At 43.6% G+C, this 20,281-nt stretch overlaps 1 protein-coding gene across 3 annotated transcripts; it reads left to right on the top strand.

Moving 5' to 3' along the window:
• The first annotated feature begins 1,620 nt into the window (after window positions 1-1,620).
• Window positions 1,621-19,946, top strand: LIPH (lipase H). Of its 3 annotated transcripts, XM_048863751.2 has the most exons (9): window positions 1,621-1,947; window positions 3,494-3,602; window positions 4,191-4,292; window positions 5,959-6,048; window positions 8,115-8,282; window positions 9,286-9,381; window positions 16,146-16,257; window positions 18,451-18,624; window positions 19,775-19,946. In XM_048863751.2, the coding sequence occupies exons 1-9, from the start codon at window positions 1,660-1,662 to the stop codon at window positions 19,860-19,862; spliced, it is 1,227 nt and encodes a 408-aa protein (XP_048719708.2). In that variant the 5' UTR covers window positions 1,621-1,659; the 3' UTR covers window positions 19,863-19,946. The 3 variants fall into 3 exon arrangements, with proteins under 3 accessions (XP_048719708.2, XP_074988759.1, XP_074988758.1); XM_075132658.1 differs by lacking the exon at window positions 4,191-4,292; XM_075132657.1 differs by lacking the exon at window positions 5,959-6,048.
• Window positions 19,947-20,281: the final 335 nt, after the last annotated feature.

Here is a 20,281-nt window from a genome sequence, read left to right as displayed (position 1 = left end):
TGTCTGGCTGCACCCAAAGCTTAGGAGTCCTTACACTCTCTTCCCTTATACCCAGACCAGCATTATCAATCTGTGGGGAGTTTTCTTATGGGTGCGCATCTCCATGGTCCAGTCCTAGGCGCATTCACACTCCACAGGGGACATTCTTCCCTTAGATGTCCCTGCTGCCCACATGAGTCGCAGGTCACTGGGCTGGCTTCGGAGGCATCTTTCTTTGTCAGAGGTTGATTTGGTTCTGGGATGGAGAGAGAGCTTCTATCTTAGGATCCTGTTTCAGTCAACTGGGGTATAAGACGCACATTCAGGTGAGGCCCCACCCTAACCCCACCTCATTGTGCTCCTGGGCCTCTCCATGATGAGAAGGTGGCCCGGCCTTCCTGGACCTAAATGTGGCCTCTTGTGAGCTGCAGTTAGAGGCTTAGTGTCTGTGTCCCGTGCCTCCCTTTGGTCAGTCCTATGGGCTGTTCAGGATCTGGGAAATTCTGCATCTAGGGACCCTTTGACCACTAAGAAATTTTCCATCAGTCACACAGTGTCTGACAGAGACCCAAGGCTGCATCATCCATTCTCGACTTTTTGCTGGTAGTAGCCATATAAATTGTTGAGTTAGAATAAACTTGGCAACCTGGGCCCTAGACCACTGTTCAGAGCGAACCCACTGTCCACAATGTTCCTTCAGGCATTGGACTACTACACAAGGTCTAGTGCTTTGGGATACATTTCTGACCTACATCGCTGGTGATGCATCTCTTCATTAATAGTAAATAGTCTAGAATAACAACTCTCACTTGCTTGTTGTCCTTGGTCTGCTCTTGGTCCTATAGGCTGACTGTGCCTGCCCCCTCAAACATGACACCAACATCAAAGTCCAGTGCTCAAGGGGCCACTGAGTGGCTTGGGCTACCCTCCCAAAGGTTGTCACAAATGCCTCAAGGGTCATCATTCAGTAACTAGGGTTGTGCCCACTCGCACCTCAATTGAATTTGGCTCACAATCTCTTCATCAGCAGATCCAGGCATGACAAAGGAAGCAATTAATATTGCTGTCGGACAGAAGTGCTGAAGTATGCTCACTGTGTGGCATGACCTTGTACTGATATATAGAGATCATGATTTATGAGGGCTCTGATATGTCCATCCTAGATGGGGAGGCGCTCAGGTGCCACAATGGTGATGGGCATAGTGTACAGAATATATAAGAACATAAGAATGGCCATAAAGGGTTGACCAATGGTCCATATGGCCCAGTATCCTGTCTTCTGACAGTGGCCAATGCCAGGGGCTTCAGAGGGTATGAACAGAACAGCTATATACATAGAGCTAGAGGAAGTGGAAAGATGATGGCCGGAAGTTTGAGAGTACTGTGATGTTGGCTCCAGGCCGAGGCTCTCATCCTGGTGCTGCAACTAAAGCTGAGTTCCCATGATGGCTCCAGCAGTACAGATGATGAAGGGAAAAGGAGGGAAATGAGTGACCCGAAGGGATGGAACTGGTGATGGGGTCTTGCTGATGGGGAAAAAGGCAGAGAAGTTTATTGTCTCTAATCTGATTAATAACGACCTGCCATCCCCTGTTTTCAGGTACAGAAGAACAATGTCCTGCATTTACAGGTCTCAGTATAAGCAGTGCTTTGACTGGCACAAACTTGAAAGTGAAGCTAATGCTGTACACAAGACAAAACCAGAACTGTGCTGAAACTCTCAGTTCAGCTGGCTCCAGGTATCTGAATGTGACCAAGAAAACTACCCTCATTGTGCATGGGTACAGACCCACAGGTTCTCCCCCAGTCTGGATACAACAAGCAGTACATCTCTTGCTCTCTGTGGAAGACATGAACATAATCATTGTAGATTGGAACCGCGGGGCTACGACTCTGCTCTATCACAGGGCTTCTAGCAACACTAAGAAAGTTGCTGAATTCTTGAAGACACTTATAGACCAAATGTTGGTAAGTTAGATGTTCATAATAATTGTGATGGTGTTAACGGAGTAAAGGAAGTATTGTAATACAGCAGGATCTTAGGGATAGCAAATTGTTCTTTAAAGAGATGCATTAATTACTGTAAACTCAAATATACGCAGTGCCAAAATCTTTACTTTGGCTTTGCATGTTAGCATTTTACAGCTTTGTTCAGTTTAAACTTGGAGTACCAATTTTTTTTAAAAGCCTCTAATCTGAGGTACATACATTTCAAGTGCCCCAGAAATCAGATTTGCAGGTGCACATTTGAACACACAAACTAGGCAGCTGGATGTCTAACAGGAGACTGGCATGCACCAGTTGGAGTTTGGGGGCACCTCCACACTGTTCTCTAAACTCGAATTCCCAAAAGTTAGGTGCCTAAAGTTGGACAATTAAAAGTACAGATTTGGTCGCAGCCACTTCAAAAATGTGTCACTGAGAGTATACTTGAGTTCAATTCACATCCAGGGATTAATGGTTTTAAATGTGAAGCTACCAACTTGAATGGCAGAGGAAATATGAATGAGATTATTGTAAGGACTGTATAACACTGAATTACATGCACTTAAGTGGTCTCTCCATGTAAAGAGGGGTGCTGAATGGTCTGTGCAGATCAGGATGTAAAGGTGTTCCACTGAGCTACACTCCCCCTGCAAATAGGAGATAGCCTCATACAGGTAATGATGACACTGATGACTCATTCAAGCTTATGCACACCCAACAGGCTCCGTGTCCTCTCATTACCCACATAATGATTATCACCTTCTGACCTCGGAGCAATCTTTTTCTGATGAAACATCAGGGTTCCAACAGATAAAGTGAAAAAAAGTGAATGAAAATATGGTTTTATTTTGTTTAAGGTGTTAAATGTTATTTTACATTCTTATTTTGACCAAATATTATATGATTGTTCAAGTCTTATTGATTTCATTTGGCTGTTAACTGGTGACTGGGAACACTGGTGTGATTGAAGAACATGTGTCAAAAGTGTACAGGGCAGGACATTTTTATGGAGGACCAGACTAACGTGAGCACTTGTGACATATTGCACAACAGCTTCAGGGAGGCCATGGGCTGCAGCAACTTGCATTAGGATATTTTAATTAGCAAATACATTTCTGAAACCACATGCTGGCAATTTGGGGTTTATTATTAATTATTGGTATTGCCACAGCAGCCACACACACTAGACACTGTTCCGTGCATAATTGCTGTCCCAGGAAAACACAGTGACGGCCCGGAAATGTTTAGCTATCAGATTCACATCACCAAAGGGTGTTGAGCATGAGATACCTCACCAGTACAACAACCTCAGTGGACAAAAGGAGGCTCATTTCAGTGGAATTTGCCTTGGGCATTATGTCTCAAAAGACACCTCCATTTGGGGAAAAGAGAAGAACTGGCAGGTAAAATTAGGACGGGCTATTTACGTTATCCCTGGAACCAGCTGGATGGCCTTTTCCTGCTCTTGATGTTTCTTATGTGCTTAACATTTCTGTAACCTATGATCATGGACATTTTTAAATCACAGGCCGACGGAGCATCACTTGACTCTGTTTATATGATAGGAATTAGTCTTGGAGCGCATATCTCTGGGTTTGTGGGACAGCTGTATAATGGCAAACTTGGGAGAATAACAGGTAAGCCTCTTTCTCAATCCCTGCTCCTGCCTTGGGCAAATCACTTCAGCTCTCTGCCTCCATTTACCCAAACACTGAATAATACTTTCTGTCCTGAGCTCCAGGAGAACTGCATAGATTAGTTAGTTAGTGAGTGCCAGTCCTGTGTTCTGAACACATGGAGCACTACATCACTGATAGGCCTTATGCAACAGTGTCAGGTGCAAAAACCCTACATGGAGATGTGGTTATTTCTGTTAACTAGCCCTCAGAACAGACATGGTGAGCCCTGTCAGCCACATGCCAGGAACATAAGCTGCCTTGGGGCCTCTCTGAGGAAGAAGGAACTCCGAGTAGGGACAGCAGGGTCTTGAGGGGGAGCCCTAGGAACCTATTCTAAGGAAGAGGCTCAGACTGAGGCTTATATTTTGTACTTCACCAGGAGGGAGGGAAAACCCTGTAACAGTTTGTGTGTTCTCAGATGCTAACCCAGTGTGTGAGTGTGCTGTATCCGGGGTGGAGTGGGGACTGCCCATTCACAGGGATATAGAGAATCATTTAAATAGCACCACATTACAGTCATGCCATAATAATCATTTTGCATTTCAGGTCTTGACCCAGCAGGCCCCTTATTTAATGGGAAACCCGCTGAGGAAAGGTTAGATCCTACAGATGCCCAATTTGTTGATGTCATTCATTCTGATATTGATGGTAATATTTCATTTCTTCCTTCTCTGTGTTTCATTAGATGGAAACCCAGGAACTAAACTGGCTGCAGGAGTGAGAAGGCTACTGTGAGGCAATGCCTGGGCTCCTCTCTCATTGGCTGGAACACTGTGCCTGCAGGGGGCAGTGATCTAACTCAGATCACAGGGTTATGCCCAGGCTGCGTGGGGGTGGCAGGGTGGGTCCCATTCTGCACAGGTCAGAAAATGGGTCACTATTCACCCCAGAGCTATTTCTGCTGCGTTACTGGTTTAACAGGACGTATCTCAACAGCCAAACCCAGAGGACTCAGTGACATGGGTGGTGCCGAGCTTCACAGCCCCCAAGGGAACACTGGCCGTTCCTAGGTCTGCACAAGGTGCACGTGTGCTGCTATGGACCTGCATGGGATACAGCTTGCTTTGCTGGCCGGGGGAGAGGCATTATGGCCCCTGGAGAGGGAGGGCAGAGCGGTCCTTGTGTTCCACTAAGTGCAAGGATTTCAGCTGTGAGCTGGCAAAGGGAGAGCACCCTCATGTGCATAGCACCTCAGAGCCAGCTCTGCCTGGCTGTGGGAGCGCTGCTGCTCGCAGTGGTCACAGATCACTAAGGAACTGGAGCCAGGAATTAAAATAGCAAAAGCTAATCACACCAACTTGAAAAGCTGAACCGTTTCATTCCCTTGGACATAGTGTTAATAACATAAAACTCCATGGCTGCTTGTAACCTGCCCTGTGGTCCTCAGCTGGGAGGCATTACACAGCTTTGCATAATGCTGCCTGCCTTTATTATTCTCCTTGGGCCAAGAATACTTTCATCAGGTGAGTCTGTATCCTTGGCATCATCCTGGATTCTGAACCTTTCTTCCCACACTGTTTCCCAATCACCCCATCACCATTTGGTAATTGCCCCCCGCAGTTCCTCCTCTGCTGAAACCCACACCCATATGTTTGACTTCTCTGACCTAGACTACTGTATCGCTCTCCTCCATGGCACTCAAGACCCACCTGCCAGACTCCAGCAGCATATGCTAATGGCTGTGTCTCCCCTTAACAAAGCAGCATCACCCTGTTCTCACACAGCTCCACTAGCTCTGTACTCATTTCAGGATCCTGTTCAGAATCCACCTCCTTGCATGAGATCAAGCCCTGGCCCATATCTGTGCATGGAGGGGACCATCCACTCATGGATCTTCTCCTCCTGCATGGAGGAGGGATGTCAGCAGTTTCCAGAAGGTGCTCTGTGAGTCCAAGATTTACCCTTGGATAAGGCAAGAAGACAGACCAGGGTCACCACTGTCTGGACCATCAATTTGCCTTCTTGAAGGCCTAGCAAACTCCTTCCCTAAGAAGGCCACAAAACCACAGAGATTTAACTTACCTTTTCTCCCTCCCATGGTTTCTCTGCAGGTGATGGGCCCAGATACACATCATGCACATGTCACACACATTGTCTTATTGTGAGCATTTAATGTCATTATCTAAAATATGGCAATGGGGTCATTGTCTTTTAGTTCAATGATGCATAAATAGATTAAGGAAGCTAAATCTCTTGCACAGCTGAGACTGCCAATGCTAAAAGAATCCAGGTTATTTGTTCCTAATTCTTCATCTGAAATTCCTTTTCCCGGCACTTTAAGATTCTTTCTAAAAATGATATTTTCTTTGATTAGGACTAGGCTACAGAGAAGCTTTAGGACATATAGACTTCTATGCCAATGGAGGAACCGACCAGCCCGGCTGTCCACAAACAATATTTTCTGGTAATGAAATACACTTTGCATTGGGAAAACTAGGACAAAATATTTTCAACAAATCACCCAAAGAAGTGTGGGGGAAACACTCACTGACAGTAAAAAAAAATCCACAACCAACTTTTTGAAATACAACCCAAAAGTCAGATCCGCAGCTGCTGTATATTGGGGGGTCGCTACACTGAAGTCCAGGGAGCCACGCTGATTTGCACCAGAGGAGGATCTGACCCATAACCTTTTGCTGTTTCATCCTGGATTTTCTGCTCTCTTCCAAGTGAGCGAATGAGATCAAATTTTGCTGTGGAGCAAATTTGCATGCATAAATTCAGTGAGCAAGTTTACCCCCCAGAACTTGTAGAAACGTTTAGAAGATGTGGGATTTTTTATTTAAAAAAAAAAAAAAGCAAATTCAGTGTGAAAGCACAAGTGTTACCAGTAATGAGTCCCCAGAACCAGTGCAGAGAACAGTGTAAATGGAGAAGACAACACTGAGGCAATGATGCATGTCTTGGCAATGACAGACATTTTGGCACTCAGGAGACCTGTGATCTGTTCCTGCCACTGAGCTAGTATGTGACCGTGAGCAAGTCACTTCCCCTTTGTGTGCCTCTGGTTCCCTTCCCGCCCTTTGTCTAGTCTCTTCTATTGTATAAGCTCTTCAGAGAGGTACTGGCTCTTGCTGTGTTTAGTCAGACACTAAAAAAATATAAAACTTGTGTATTTTAAACAAAAATTTAAATTCTCAGAAAACACTGAAATTTGCAGCAAACCTATACATTTGAGACCAATAGCAATGTTTTTGCAGTGTAAATTTCCACTTGCCCTGGTTAGGCATTGATATCACATCCATAAAACCATGTGTCTAAACTGTGAGACAGCAATTTGAGGCTTTAGCACCTGGCAGTGAGGACATCTAGAGTCACCCATTGAAGAGAGGGAAAAAATGCAGCATGTGTGCTGGGGAAAGATGCCAAGCCCTGCACTATTATACATCGGGCAACAACCTTACTAAGGAGTCATGGTCCATGGAAACATTTTTCAAAGGACTTTTATAGTGGGATGAAGCTTGTTTTGCTTCAGAGGTGCAGATCTCTTATGTTGCTTAGTGTAGCCATCATTGCCCTTTTCTGTAATGCTCTGTGGCATTTTTCAAGGGTAGCACACACAGGAATTTAGCTTTGCCCTGGCTATTCTCACACATCCGGAGTCCCTCTCCTGCTGTTTGTAGGTCTTTAACAGAACTTCCTTACAGTTCCTGTGAGGTCACCAGCATGCCAAATTGGGAGGTGGGCATTTTGAGGCAGGTTTTAGTACACTGCTGTGCGTTTCAGCACAGACCATGGAATCAGTTGCTTCTATAAGAGCTTTTATCAGGAATGACAAGAGCTTATGCAAAAGGAATGCACCACCTAAGTGACAACCCCAGCTAAGAACCGGGTGGCTAATTCATGAGGTGGAGTAGAATCCATAGTTGTGCATACCAGCAGTGGCTCTGCAGTGCTAACCATAGGCTAGTCTTCTTTTAGTCTGGAGACAGGTATGACTTGAAGGTACATATGAAGCAGACAGTGTATGGTGAGTATGAAGGTGCCATTTTACAGTGTTTTTAAACATACCCATACTTTTGGGCCTGGTCTCATGAAAGTCCATTGTGGTTAGATTACTTGAGGCACTGTTTAGATTCTAAGCCCCTGTTCATTGGTAGGAACAGGTATGTCCCGGTTGACAGCCCAGAAGCAGTGGGCACAATCAGTGTCTCTGGCCCAGAAGCAGTGGGGGGATAATCTGTGTCCAGCCCAGAAGCAGTGTGGAGCGCTTAGGGTCTCCTTCCATCTGATTTATAGTGCGAGTTGCACAAGCTGCGCTGGCTCAGAGTTTCTTGCTTTACAGGATGTGCAGCTCTACATCAAGTTGCTGGACATGATTTAACGTGACCCTGTGAACATCTCTTGTGTTAAGAATGGACAGTGATACTGTCACAACAACAGGGTGCTTGCTGTTTTGCTGTTGCACTAACATTTTGCCTGCCTTACACAGATTTCTAATGAAATATCCCTTTTCTTTGTGTCAACAAGGATCGCAGTATTTTAAATGTGACCATCAGAGGTCTGTTTTCCTGTTCCTGTCATCCTTGAAAGAGAGCTGCAACATCACTGCATACCCCTGTAATACATACAGAGATTACAGGAACAGCAAGTGTGCCAGCTGTGAGGCTTTCCAGCCCATGCCATGCCCCGTCCTGGGTAAGGATGATGCAGTGTCCAATGTGGATAAAAGCTGTGTATTGGAGATGGTTTTTAACAATCCAAGGGACTCATACTGCTGCCTGTCACACTGTACCCTATGTTATGCCATGTAACCTGTAACAAACATTCTGGTACATGTTGCCAAAGGACTCATGGGACAGAGCTGTTTGCAGAGTCCCTTAACACATACAGTCTTTGCTTCCTTCTGCGGGTGGGTGGGTGGGTGAGATGACACCATTTCACATCTGGAAAGGTAGGTATAAATCCTAGCTTACGTTACAAGTGAAAATGGATTTGGATGCTTCATTTAGCCTTTGTATATTCACATCACAGTTACTGCACAGATCAGCACTCACAGGAGACCGAACAGCCAAATCAAGAACTTGTAGATTTTTCTGGGGGGCAGAGCAGAATTCACATACCTTTGGGGAGCTGAATGGGGATAAGCACATGCTCCTGCTAAGTGCTGAGTGCTTCCAAGAGGTGTTCAGTATCTTAAACCCTTACTGACTTCAACAGGAGCTACTGAATCCTCTCCACTTTTGAAAATCAGATCACTTGTTTTACTTGTCCAAATATACATTTAGGAGTGTAACTTTAGGCTCTCATGTTTGGAAACCCTGGCTCTAGAAAATATACTTGAGCTCCTGGAAATAAACTTCCAAAGTAAGGGAGATTATTGTTCTATTGAGCAACACTTTGTCTTGACAAGAGACAGCAGATATTAAAAAAGGATGGCTCTTAAAATATGGGATGGACAGAAAACAGCCATATTTAGGCCTCATTCCTGTGAGCACTAACACATGGGCTTAGCTTACTCACATGAGTATACAGAGTATTAGGGATTTTGTCTATGCTGTGTTTTATCAGTAACTAATTGCAATATTCACCTTGTGGTTGAAAAGCAATTTGGTATAAATCAAGCACTAACTTGATTTCTTTTCAGTCATTTGGTCTTGTACAGTCACCTAATGCTGAATTTTCACACTGTGGTCTACAGGTTATTATGCTGACAAGTGGAAAAGCTATTTAATACTAAAGAATCCTCCCGTGACTAAAGTGTTTTTTGATACATCGGACGAAGAACCATTCTGCCGTGAGTGATTAACATTCCTTCAACTTTGCATTGAGGACTCTCTCTGTCAGCAACAGCACTTACATCGAATTCAGAACAGTCAGTTAGCTGTCATTGCATTTCACAGCTTGTAGCCGATGGATACAATGCATTTCCATTTGCAATGATAGCACTCTGCTCCAAAAGGGCAGATACACTTGGCAAGGTGACAAAACAATCTTTCCCTATCAGCTAAGTAGAGACACACAGGAACAGACCAGTTTCTCTTTTAGAACTAGTAAATTTGGTGATATGTGAATAAAGCCTAGGAAAAAACAGGAACTGTCTTGGGGTCTAATCTTACTACCATTGAAGTCAATGGCATACCTCCCAGTGAGTTTAACTGTGTGTGAGATTGAACTGTTAACCCTTAAAGGTGACCTGCAAAGAAAAAACAATAGATATTTATCAGCTTTATGATGGATGATGAAGCAGTGACAAGTGTTTGGGTTTTCTGTTTTTTTAACTTTATCTGCTTGGGTTTTTTTCCCCATGAGAAATTCAGGTTCTGTGTAGGCTGGAAGGTTCCAGGGTGACTGGAGAGTAGGGAAATGGTGACATCACAAGAATCCAGGAAGTAGAACTGGAGCAAACTGGAGAAAGGAAGGGGTTTTTAATTAAACCATTTCAAACTCTGTTTGCTTTAACACTCCTGTAACTCAATTGTTGATTGCCACTGTGGCTAACAGAGGATTCAGCACTCCCAGCTCTTCAGAGTGCTAGAGTTCACAATAAACATCGGGGAGATCTCCAGCAAAGCCAGGGAGACCAGACTAGACATTTCTAAGGTAAATCCCTTTCAGGTCTTCTTAATCCATCATACACAAATACAAATGAGCACAAGCCCAACTTTCCAAAACTCCTTTGCAGGTCACCCTTGAAGGCTCTCTGTAAAACGCAGTTTTGCTCTGACAGTGACTCTGTACAATGACACGGTGGTGCCCCATGTTTATTGGCAAGTCAAATTATGTGAATGTGGAGCATGTGGGAAGAGGACAAAAGGAGCTTCCACCCAGAGCTGACACAACCCAAACAAAGGCCAAGTGCAATTGGTGTTCTCTCCCCTGCTCCTGCCTCAAACCATGGGAAGGAAGTGGGCTGCAGAGGAGCAGGCTCCATCCCATAAGGATGTAGTAGGCACCCTCCCTCACTCGGCCAAGAAGCTCAAAGAGGCAGGGTGTGTTCCCCTGGGGCAGTGCAGCTCTTAAAGGGTCAATATAACCCTCAGTGACTTCTGGAGCAAATATGCTCAGTGTAAGAATACCAAGATGTTTTGTCCAACTGCCAGTCCTGCTAGGGATTGGAGAGTCTTTCATTCTCCTGCCTCATCACGGGAAAGGCTCTGCCAGCCAGACTCTGAGCTCAGCTAAATCTGCACAATTCTCATTGAGCTCATGCTCAAATAAATTGGTTAGTCTCTAAGGTGCCACAAGTACTCCTTTTCTTTTATTGTCTTCAGAGTTGCTCTGCTGTGACTGGGGGCAGGAGGTGGTCCTGATGCCGCTGCTTAGCTAACAGATGTGATCTGTGAGCTGGAAGAGAATCATGCTCACTGTCCTAGAGCTAGGGGGACTCTTAGTTTTAATGGGATTAAAAAGTAGCAAAAACCTATTTTAGCCCCTAAAACAAGCAAGTCGGACAGCAAACATGCACAAGGGAAAGTCTGCAGAGTGAAAAGGTGCCTTTATAGGGAGACACATTTCAGAGCAGAATCAGGCTTTAAACAGATAAAAAAAATTCAAGTTTGTTTCCATAAAGAACAAGGAAAAAACACCTGGCAACCTCAAAAACAAGAGAGAGAAACTGTGGGGTACACAGGCAGGAACTGGGAAAAGACACCATGTAGAGATACAAAGGGGACTGATCTGGGCAGGAGGAAGCACACGCACAGGGCTGGACAGAAGGGATAGCGGGCGGAGAGAGACTGGAGCAAGCAGGAGCAAGGATAAATTAGTTGAGAAGAAGCTGGCACAAAGGAGAGAGGCTTCACTGGGCAGGAGTGACAGGACTGAGGAAAGGGTGTTCTGGAAACAAAGAAAGAGCGAGTGGATGAGAAGAAATCAAGGAGCAGAGAGAAAAGGACTGAGCAGAAGGGTGAAAAACCTGGAAATCGTAGGAAAGAAAAGGAAGGGAATAATTTAAGCAGGAAGGTGAAAGATCTGTCATCATCCTCATGGCAAATCCCAACAGGATGTAACCTCCTTGCAGACTGAGCATCAACTGGATCACTCTCTGACGAGGTCCTGAAGGCATTCTGACAGCAATAGACATAGACTGAACATCCAGCCAATCTCACTGCGCCACTGAAATTTTTGGTGACCACATGATCCCCAGCCATGTAAGCAGCATTCATTGGTAAACATGCTTTGTAATTCATTGGTCTTCCATCCTAATAATATGTCCATACCAAGAAAGCAATAAACCAAAACAGCACTGATAGAGGCATTTGCTGGGTTCAGCTATGAATATCCTCACTGCTGATCTATTCCTCCCATTTAATATGGAGCAGCTGACGAAGATGACAATAAATGAAAATGTAACCACCATTTGTCAGCCTTCCTCAGCGCCCATGTTTCACTGCCATACAGTAGAGTGGGTATAACCATGGTCCTATAGATCTGCAGCTTCCTAGCAAGATTGATGTCCCAATGTCTTCACTGAGGCTGTTGAACGGCCCAAAACATGGCTCTCTCGCACAGTTTGTGATGCTTCCCAAGTATTTGACAGTCACCACCTGCTTGAAGTCCCGTCCGAGCAGGTTAATATTGAGCTGGGTGTAATCTGGAGTTGGACGCTGCATGATGGTCAGCAAGTTGGTTTAATCCAGATAAATAGCCAGACCAATGCTCGCTGCTTCTTGCCCAACCAGATCAGCCATCAGCTGCAGTGATTCACCACACTGAGCCAGCAATGTCATTGGCATATTCGAGATCTCAAAGCAGAATGGTGTTCAGCGCAACACCAAAAGGCACATCCTCACGTTTATCCATCAATCAGTACCAATACTGAACAACAATGGTGACAGGATGCAGCTTTGTTGAACTCCCATGGAGATAGGAACCATACCATGTATCTGCCATGGACTTGAACGCAGCTTTCCATTCCATTATAGAGTTCTTTCAATGACACTATCTTCCCAGGGATGCTGAGTCACGTCATCAGATCCCATAAGCTTACCTGATGCACTGAATCAGAGGCCTGACGGAAGTCTATAAAAACTGCTGCACACAGCTTATTAAATTCAGCCATCTCCTCCAAAAGCTGCCTTAAGGTAAAGATCTGGTTGACAGTGGAATGAGCAGGTCTAGAGCAACACTGAGTATCCCAGCCTTTGCCACGAAGTGCGTTAGTGATTCAATACATTAGCATGGAATTGAAGACTCCCTCTGGGGGACAGCATAATACCTCTGTAGTTGCTACATTCTGCCTTATTGCCCTTTTTGAACAGAGGCAAAATAACCACCTTCTTCAAATCATCAGGGATGATATTAGCGTGCCAGAGGGTCTGGAGGAGTCTATGCAGCATGGTACAACAATACTCTGACCTGTCTTAAACACCTCATGGGTGATGTTACAAACCCTGGTGCCTTTCCAGACTACAGCTTTTGGACAATAGACAGTCAACCTGTGGGACTTGTTGCCAGGGGATGCTATGAGGGCCAAAACTGTAACGGGATTCAAAAAAGAATGAGGTAAGTTCATTGATGACAGGTCCATCAATTCCTGTTAGCCAAGTTAGTCAGGGATGCAATCCCATGCTCTGGGTGTCTCTAAGCCTCTAATTGCCATAAAATGGGAGTGGATGACAGGGGATGGATCACTTGATGATTGCCTATTCTGGTCATTCCCTCTGATGCATCTGGCATTGGCCACTGTCGGAAGATAGGATATTGGGCTAGATGGACCATTGTACTGACCCAGTATGGCCGTTCTTATGACTGATTCAGATCTCATCTTGGTTGAAGAAAGGTTCTTAACTGGATCTTCCTGGCCCTCTTCAAATGGAAAAGGGAATGCAGGCAGCAGTCAATTGAGGAACATATTGAAATGATCTACCCATCGATGCAACAGATCTTGCATAGTGGCTAATGCTGCCATCTTGATTCTTTACTGGACAAGCTGGTGCCACCTTCCCCCACAAATACTACAAAGGTGAAAAGATGGTGTGGAGATCATGCCTGATGGCAGCCTGTTCTACACTCGCTGCCTGAGTCGATCACCATGATTCCTTATTGTTCTTACAAAGTGACTTGATGATGTTCCAAAGCTGAACCCATTCAGCTTTTGCTTTCGCTCTTGACAAACATCTTTAAAGACTCAAATTGTAGTCTCGCTTTTTTCTTAGTTGCGACTGAAGTGAGTGAGCATGTCCTCACTGATTCTTGGATGACATCTGAAGTGACGAGCCCCAGCACTGAGCTGGCAGCAGTTTGCACTGACAACTTGAAACAATACCATTCCTCATCAGGTGACAGGAAGTGAGACTTAAGTGAGACTTAATGCTTCAATGGCCTTATGCAGTTCAGAATAGATGACAGAACATAAGAACAGCCATACCGGATCAGACCAAAGGTCCATCTAGCCCAATATCCTGTTTCCTGACAGTGGCCGTGCCAGGTGTTTTAGAGGGAATGAATAGAACAGGTAATCATCAAGTGAACCATCCTGTTGTCCATTCCCAGCTTCTGGCAAACAGAGGCTAGGTACACCATCCCTGCCCATCCTGGTTAATAGCCACTGATGGACCTATCCTCCAAGAATTTATCTAGTTCTTTTTTGATAGCTTGGTTGTAATAAGAGGTTTTAATTGAATTGGACTAATTTTGGCCCATTAACTGGCTGACATCAAAGTCAGAGGTGCACTTTTGCCAGCTAAAGCTGATGATCCAGTGTCAAGTCCGATGCCTCTGCAAACTCCTACATCTATGACTGCCAATGGTTGTTAACAAAGTCACAATCAATAAGAGTCCTAGAGAAACCATCTGGGCTGTACCATGTCTGCTTGTGAATCTTGTGGTGATGGAAAAATGAGTCAGTGATCATGTCACTGGCAGCTGCAAATTCCAGCCATTGCTGCTCATTCCTATTATTTATTATTTGGATTACTATAGCACTTAGGATCCCCAATCATGGACAAGGATGTCATTCGCAAAAAGAAAAGGAGTACTTGTGGCACCTTAGAGACTAACCAATTTATTTGAGCATGAGCTTTCGTGAGCTACAGCTCACTTCAACCTGATGAAGTGAGCTGTAGCTCACGAAAGCTCATGCTCAAATAAATTGGTTAGTCTCTAAGGTGCCACAAGTACTCCTTTTCTTTTTGCGAATACAGACTAACACGGCTATTCCTCTGAAACCTGTCAAGGATGTCATTGTGCTTGGTGCTGTACAAATACTGAATACCCAACTTCCCAAGTGAATTTGCCCAGGAGTCATTATCCTCTTCTACCAGGACATTAAAGGTGCCCAGGATCATCTCTTCCTGGGGTTTCATTTAAGACTATCTGCGGTTGCTTGTAAAAAAAATCTGCAGCCACATCATTGGTGTTGGTAGAACCATAGACTATGTTGATGGGAAGATGCCCACAGTTGGTATGGAATCACATGCTGATAAATCGCTCAATTAATCTCCTGCCAATCCTACAATGCTTGTCAGGCATTAGGTAAAAGTACAACAGCCACACTTTGCTGGCGCAACCCATCAAGTTCTCAGCTTTCTTTTCACAGCTTCCTGGCCAGGGCACTTCACATAAAGCACAGATCTCAATTCAGGGTTTTTAACTGCTGGATGAAAAGGAGGATGTTAGCTGTTTCAAACAATGTTCAGGTGTTCCATGCTCCAGTTTTACATTTGCCATCAACACACAGAATGCCAAGATGGCCCTTTTGCAAGGTTTCATTGGTCTTTTTTGTCTCAGCAGCAGAGAAACTCTTGGCCATTTTGGCTTCAAGGACAACTGACCAGGTTGTCCCAAGTAGTTGGATTCAGTATACATACTCTTGTGCTATGAATGTACCCAACCTAGAAGGTGGGGAAAAATCCTGAAGTTAATCAAAAAGAAAAGGGAGAGAAAAAGATATGAGAGCAGACAACAGATCTGTGGAAAATTTCATAAATTCCAATCCTGAAAGGGACCCTTGTGCTCATTTAGTCTGACCTCCTGTATAGCACAGGCGATATACAGAACTGCCTCAAAATGATTCCTAGAGCAAAGTGTAGAGCAGCTAGAGACAGCATGCTTGGCTAGGCAGTGCAACAGCAGAGGAGATGGGCTAGAAGGAAGAAAGTGGCTAGTTGAGAGAGTCCAAGTAGACAAGGTGGGCAGTTCAAGAGCAGTAAAGGAAGTTCTGGAGAACTAAGGAAATCTACATCATGCAGAGGGGAAAGAATCCCATATGAAAAGAGCCATGTGGAAGGGTCAAGTGAGAGCCTGCTAGGAGACAGTAAACAGAGTAGAGTGGCAGCAGAAAGGAAAAGGTCCACTGCAAGGAAATGCACAGTGAGAAATGGAGAAGAGTGATCATGTGAAGGGGCAAAGAAATGAAGCAAATGAGAAGGGGCTAGGAGATGACAAGCAAGAGGGAGACTGAAAGTTGAGAGTGAAAAGAAGCAACAGAAGCAAGACACAAATGTCAGATAAATGAGAGGGAAATGTGCTCCATCTGCAGCTCAGCTTCCAGCCCAAAGCACTTTGTCAGAAAAGGAAAGAAGTTGAATCTAACCGTGCTCTCCCTCTGCCTTGCAGTTCATCATTACTTGGTGGATATTATTATCTGGAACAAAACTGTTAGAAGAGGCTCCCTCATAATTAAACTAACAGATCAAGCTGGGAACACAGCAGAATCCACAATCAATCAGTAAGTCCTACTGGGTTCAAGATCCAAAACTCTTGGCAATTAATTTAGGCCAATCAACCCCTGGTGCTGGCAGGAAGCAAGCACACAGGATTTGGGGGTTGCTTGCACCTCATGGAATAAATCCCACGTAAGCAGGTGTAAATTAATCAAACTATGTGACTCCAGTGGAACTTTGCTAGTTTACACCAGTTGAGCATCTGGCCTTGAGAGTATAATCTCCAGAAATACTGCATTATTCTCAAGGGTGAAATGGTGATTCATGTGATTATGCAAATTTGTGAGACTAATCTAATCTTGCTACAGCCAGACATTTCCTGCATGACCAGTTTTTCAGTGACTCTTCAATGACTTGTCAAGGAAGTTCTAGCTGCATATTCCTTCAGCTTTGAGTCATATGCGGCTTATGCTGGATTTACTTGCATATCTAAAACTCTCTAGTGTTTCATGGTATGTACCCCATGCATTTCTAAGCATTTAATAACCCGCCAGTCACCATGTATGAAGGAACAAAGACATATTCAGGTGAAATTGTAAATACTTTTCACATAAACACTGGGTTTCATCTTGCTGACCTTCTCATAGCTCCGAAATATGCTAATAAAGCACATCAAATTGAATGCTAGACTCTGAAAATGTTGCACACTTCCAATTACATCTCCATGTTTACATTTGTAATGGAATTTGCCACCATAATCCACTAGTGGTGGAATAACAAAGCAGCATCTACATTTTTAAAAGACTTTTGATTACGGCAAAGTTAGTTAAAATACTACATTATACATTACTTATTCAGGATCCGTATCTTTAAATATCCATCCATATATAGAGAGACCTTCATGAAGTACGGTCACATGTGCATGTTTATTACTGTTGCACTGAAAGGTTGCTGGTGAGTATTTGCTTCAGGTTGGGGGGCTGTCTGTAAGCAAGGACTGGCCTGTCTCTCAAGATCTGTGAGAGTGATGGGTCGTCCTTCAGGATAGGTTGTAGATCCTTGATGATGTGTTGAAGAGGTTTTAGTTGGGGGCTGAAGGTGATGGCTAGTGTCGTTCTGTTATTTTCTTTGTTGGGCCTGTCCTATAGTAGGTAACTTCTACAGCCAAGCTCTACGATACAACCACATTTGCTCCAACCCCTCAGACAGAGACAAACACCTACAAGATCTCTATCAAGCATTCTTACAACTACAGTACCCACCTGCTGAAGTGAAGAAACAGACTGACAGAGCCAGAAGAGTACCCAGAAGTCACCTACTACAGGACAGGCCCAACAAAGAAAATAACAGAACAGTTTTACTTTGTGTAAAGGGGGTCATTACACAAAGTAAAACTATTTCCCCATGTTTAATCCTCCCCCACCACCCGCTGTTCCTCAGACGTTCTTGTCAACTGCTGGAAATGGCCCACCTTGATTATCACTACAAAAGGTTTTCCCCCTACCCCCTGCTCTCCTGCTGGTAATAGCTCACCTTAAGTGATCACTCTGGTTACAGTGTGTATGGTAACACTCATTGTTTCATGTTCTCTGTGTATATAAATCTCCCCACTGTATTTTCCTCTGAATGCATCTGATGAAGTGAGCTGTAGCTCACGAAAGCTTACGCTCAAATAAATTTGTTAGTCTCTAAGATGCCACAAGTACTCCTTTACTTTTAACATAGAATTTTGTATTTAGCATATGTTATACAGTATACATGGCTGCCTAAATGAACATATAGGTCCATATAAAAGGCAGTGTTTGAACCATGACTGGATTTAATCTATGACTTTGAGTTCAGGTTGAAGGCAGAATCAGAGCTCAGATTCTATTTTGGAGTCAGATTCAACGACACCAAAATCTTGTGAGCTGTTCTAACTAGATTTCAGTCTACGGTGTCAGAAATCAAATGATTTCCCAAGATATCCACCCTCTTGAATGATAAAAATCATACCCTTCTCATGAGATTTTTGCCCACCTCTGAACAAGACCAGAAAAGTAGATGCCTTGGGGGTTTGGTGGGGACTGGGTACCAAAATCGTAAGAACAGGTTTGGATCTGGGAATCTGAATTGATAGCCCACTCTCAGAAAAATCAGCAGGAATTCAAGAGCCTGGCACTTCTCCATAACCTCCATTGTGAATATTACACGGAATCTAGTCAAAATGTGATTTGCTTCTTAGTGAGTATATTCTAAATTGTCTGCTTTCTGTTTAGTGAAGTTGCAACTTTTCAACAATACAACCAAACTAGTGTGCTAGCTGGATTTGACCAGGATTTTGAAAAAATTGCAAGAATTTCCTTGGCATTTTCCACAGGGTCTGTAATAGGCCCAAAGCACAAACTCAGGATTCTTCAAATGAGGTTAAGGTCAATTACAAATCCAGAAAGGTAAGTGGATGATTACTAACAATCTCCATACTTGCAAATTAGATGGTTTTAAATGTTTCATGTGGATTACCGGGCTGATTGAGGCCAGAAGAATTACATTTAGACCACATAGTCTAATTCCCGTACATATATTTTGGGGTCAAATTCTGCCCTCAAATTTATACATACAATTCCCATTGTAGTCACTGAGAATTTTGTATCTATGCTTGAAGACAGAATTTGGTTTATTGTCTCTAAAATGTGTAATCTGGGATCTCAATGTACAGTTTTATTCAGGCAAAATTTGCATTGATTAAAAGGAGATTTAAATAAGGGCCTTGGAAAGAAGTATAGGCCCTTTATGCAGTTACAAGGATGTTGCCTAAGGCTCAATACTATACTGAAAATAAATGTGATGCAAGTAAATACAAACGTTCAGCATATAGAGGCTGACGAGTTTTCTTGTCTTTGGGACAGTCTGTGTGAAATTTCTTGAGCAACAGGCCATGGATCATCTACTTGTGTTAAAAATAAGGTTTATTAACAATAGAGAGAAAATAGTAGCAAAATAAAAGGAATGAACTGCATATTTAGATTTCTCATAAATTCTGCTAGATCAGGCACTTTGGGCTTCGCTACAGAATAATAAAAGGAAAATTTATTCTGTTCCTAGTAAGCCAGGTCTCTTCTCTCCAACCCTCTCTTGCGACACCTCTTCATTTCTGTGTCTCAGATCTCCTCACTCCCTGCTTTTCAAGTCCCAGGTCCATATCCAGTCCTTTGATATATCTGGTTTTCATGAGCCTCTCACCCCAGCTGTCACCTAGGAGATAGCCACTTTCTCCTTAGAAAAGACTTTTCCAGAGGATGAAGTCCATGCAGACGGGGGTCAGTCTGCTGCTATCACTTTCTTTTATCATTAAGAGAGGCAAGAGACTTTTCCAGTGCAGAATGTCAAAAAAATCTGGTTTAAATATTCCTGTGATTCACAGCATAGGCAGGAAGCAACCCCACCTCACCTACCAGCCCCTCTTTTCCGCCTAAGCATACTACAGACAACTCATTCTATACAAATCCCTAAAGTGCTATAAGAGGACATGTGAACAAAGAAAAGAGGGTAGCTTTTTTTTATATCAATGGCTTCTTTTGTTTATTTATTCTCTTTATGCAGGCCACATCTGTGCAGATATGACCTTGTACTGCTGGAAAACACTGAAATAATCTTCAAACCTATTCCATGTGAAAACATGCAAACTTGAGCCAAGAAAGACTCAGCTGTATGCCATGTTATACTGACAACAGCACACATTTCACATACTGTGGGGAAATGGCAGGGGGAAAAAAGGACTAATTTTCAAGTGTCTTCACATCTTGTCATCTGTGGATGTCAAATTATAGTGCAATTCCTCATGCTCTCCAGGTGTCCTGCTGCCCATGCAGTGACTCTCAAATCATTTATGGTGGTGGTATTAAAAAAAAAATGTTTTAGATTCACAATGCCTTCCATCCAAGGAGCTCAGAGTGCTTCCCAAACATAAGCTATTGAGGAACAGCAAGGATATTGCAGGAGACTACCGTTCTCGGCTTATAAACTAGCCATCTTCATTTTGATTAGGAAATGATTGGTTATAAAACAATTATTAGAAATTATTTATTTTTTTAAAAGATGTCTTTTGAT

Source organism: Caretta caretta, chromosome 9 (genome assembly GCF_965140235.1).
Source record: "Caretta caretta isolate rCarCar2 chromosome 9, rCarCar1.hap1, whole genome shotgun sequence".
Taxonomy (NCBI): Eukaryota; Metazoa; Chordata; order Testudines; family Cheloniidae; genus Caretta; species Caretta caretta.
The sequence above is the reverse complement of the archived record's forward strand: the minus strand, read 5'-3'. Positions and strand labels throughout refer to the sequence as shown.

Bases quoted from the DNA above. Each gene is read 5' to 3' on its own strand.
- LIPH (XM_048863751.2), top strand. From the start codon at position 1,660: ATGCTGTACACAAGACAAAACCAGAACTGTGCTGAAACTCTCAGTTCA. The intron at 1,948-3,493 runs GTAAGTTAGATG...TTTAAATCACAG, and splicing joins CACTTATAGACCAAATGTTG to GCCGACGGAGCATCACTTGA. The intron at 8,283-9,285 runs GTAAGGATGATG...TGTGGTCTACAG, and splicing joins CATGCCATGCCCCGTCCTGG to GTTATTATGCTGACAAGTGG.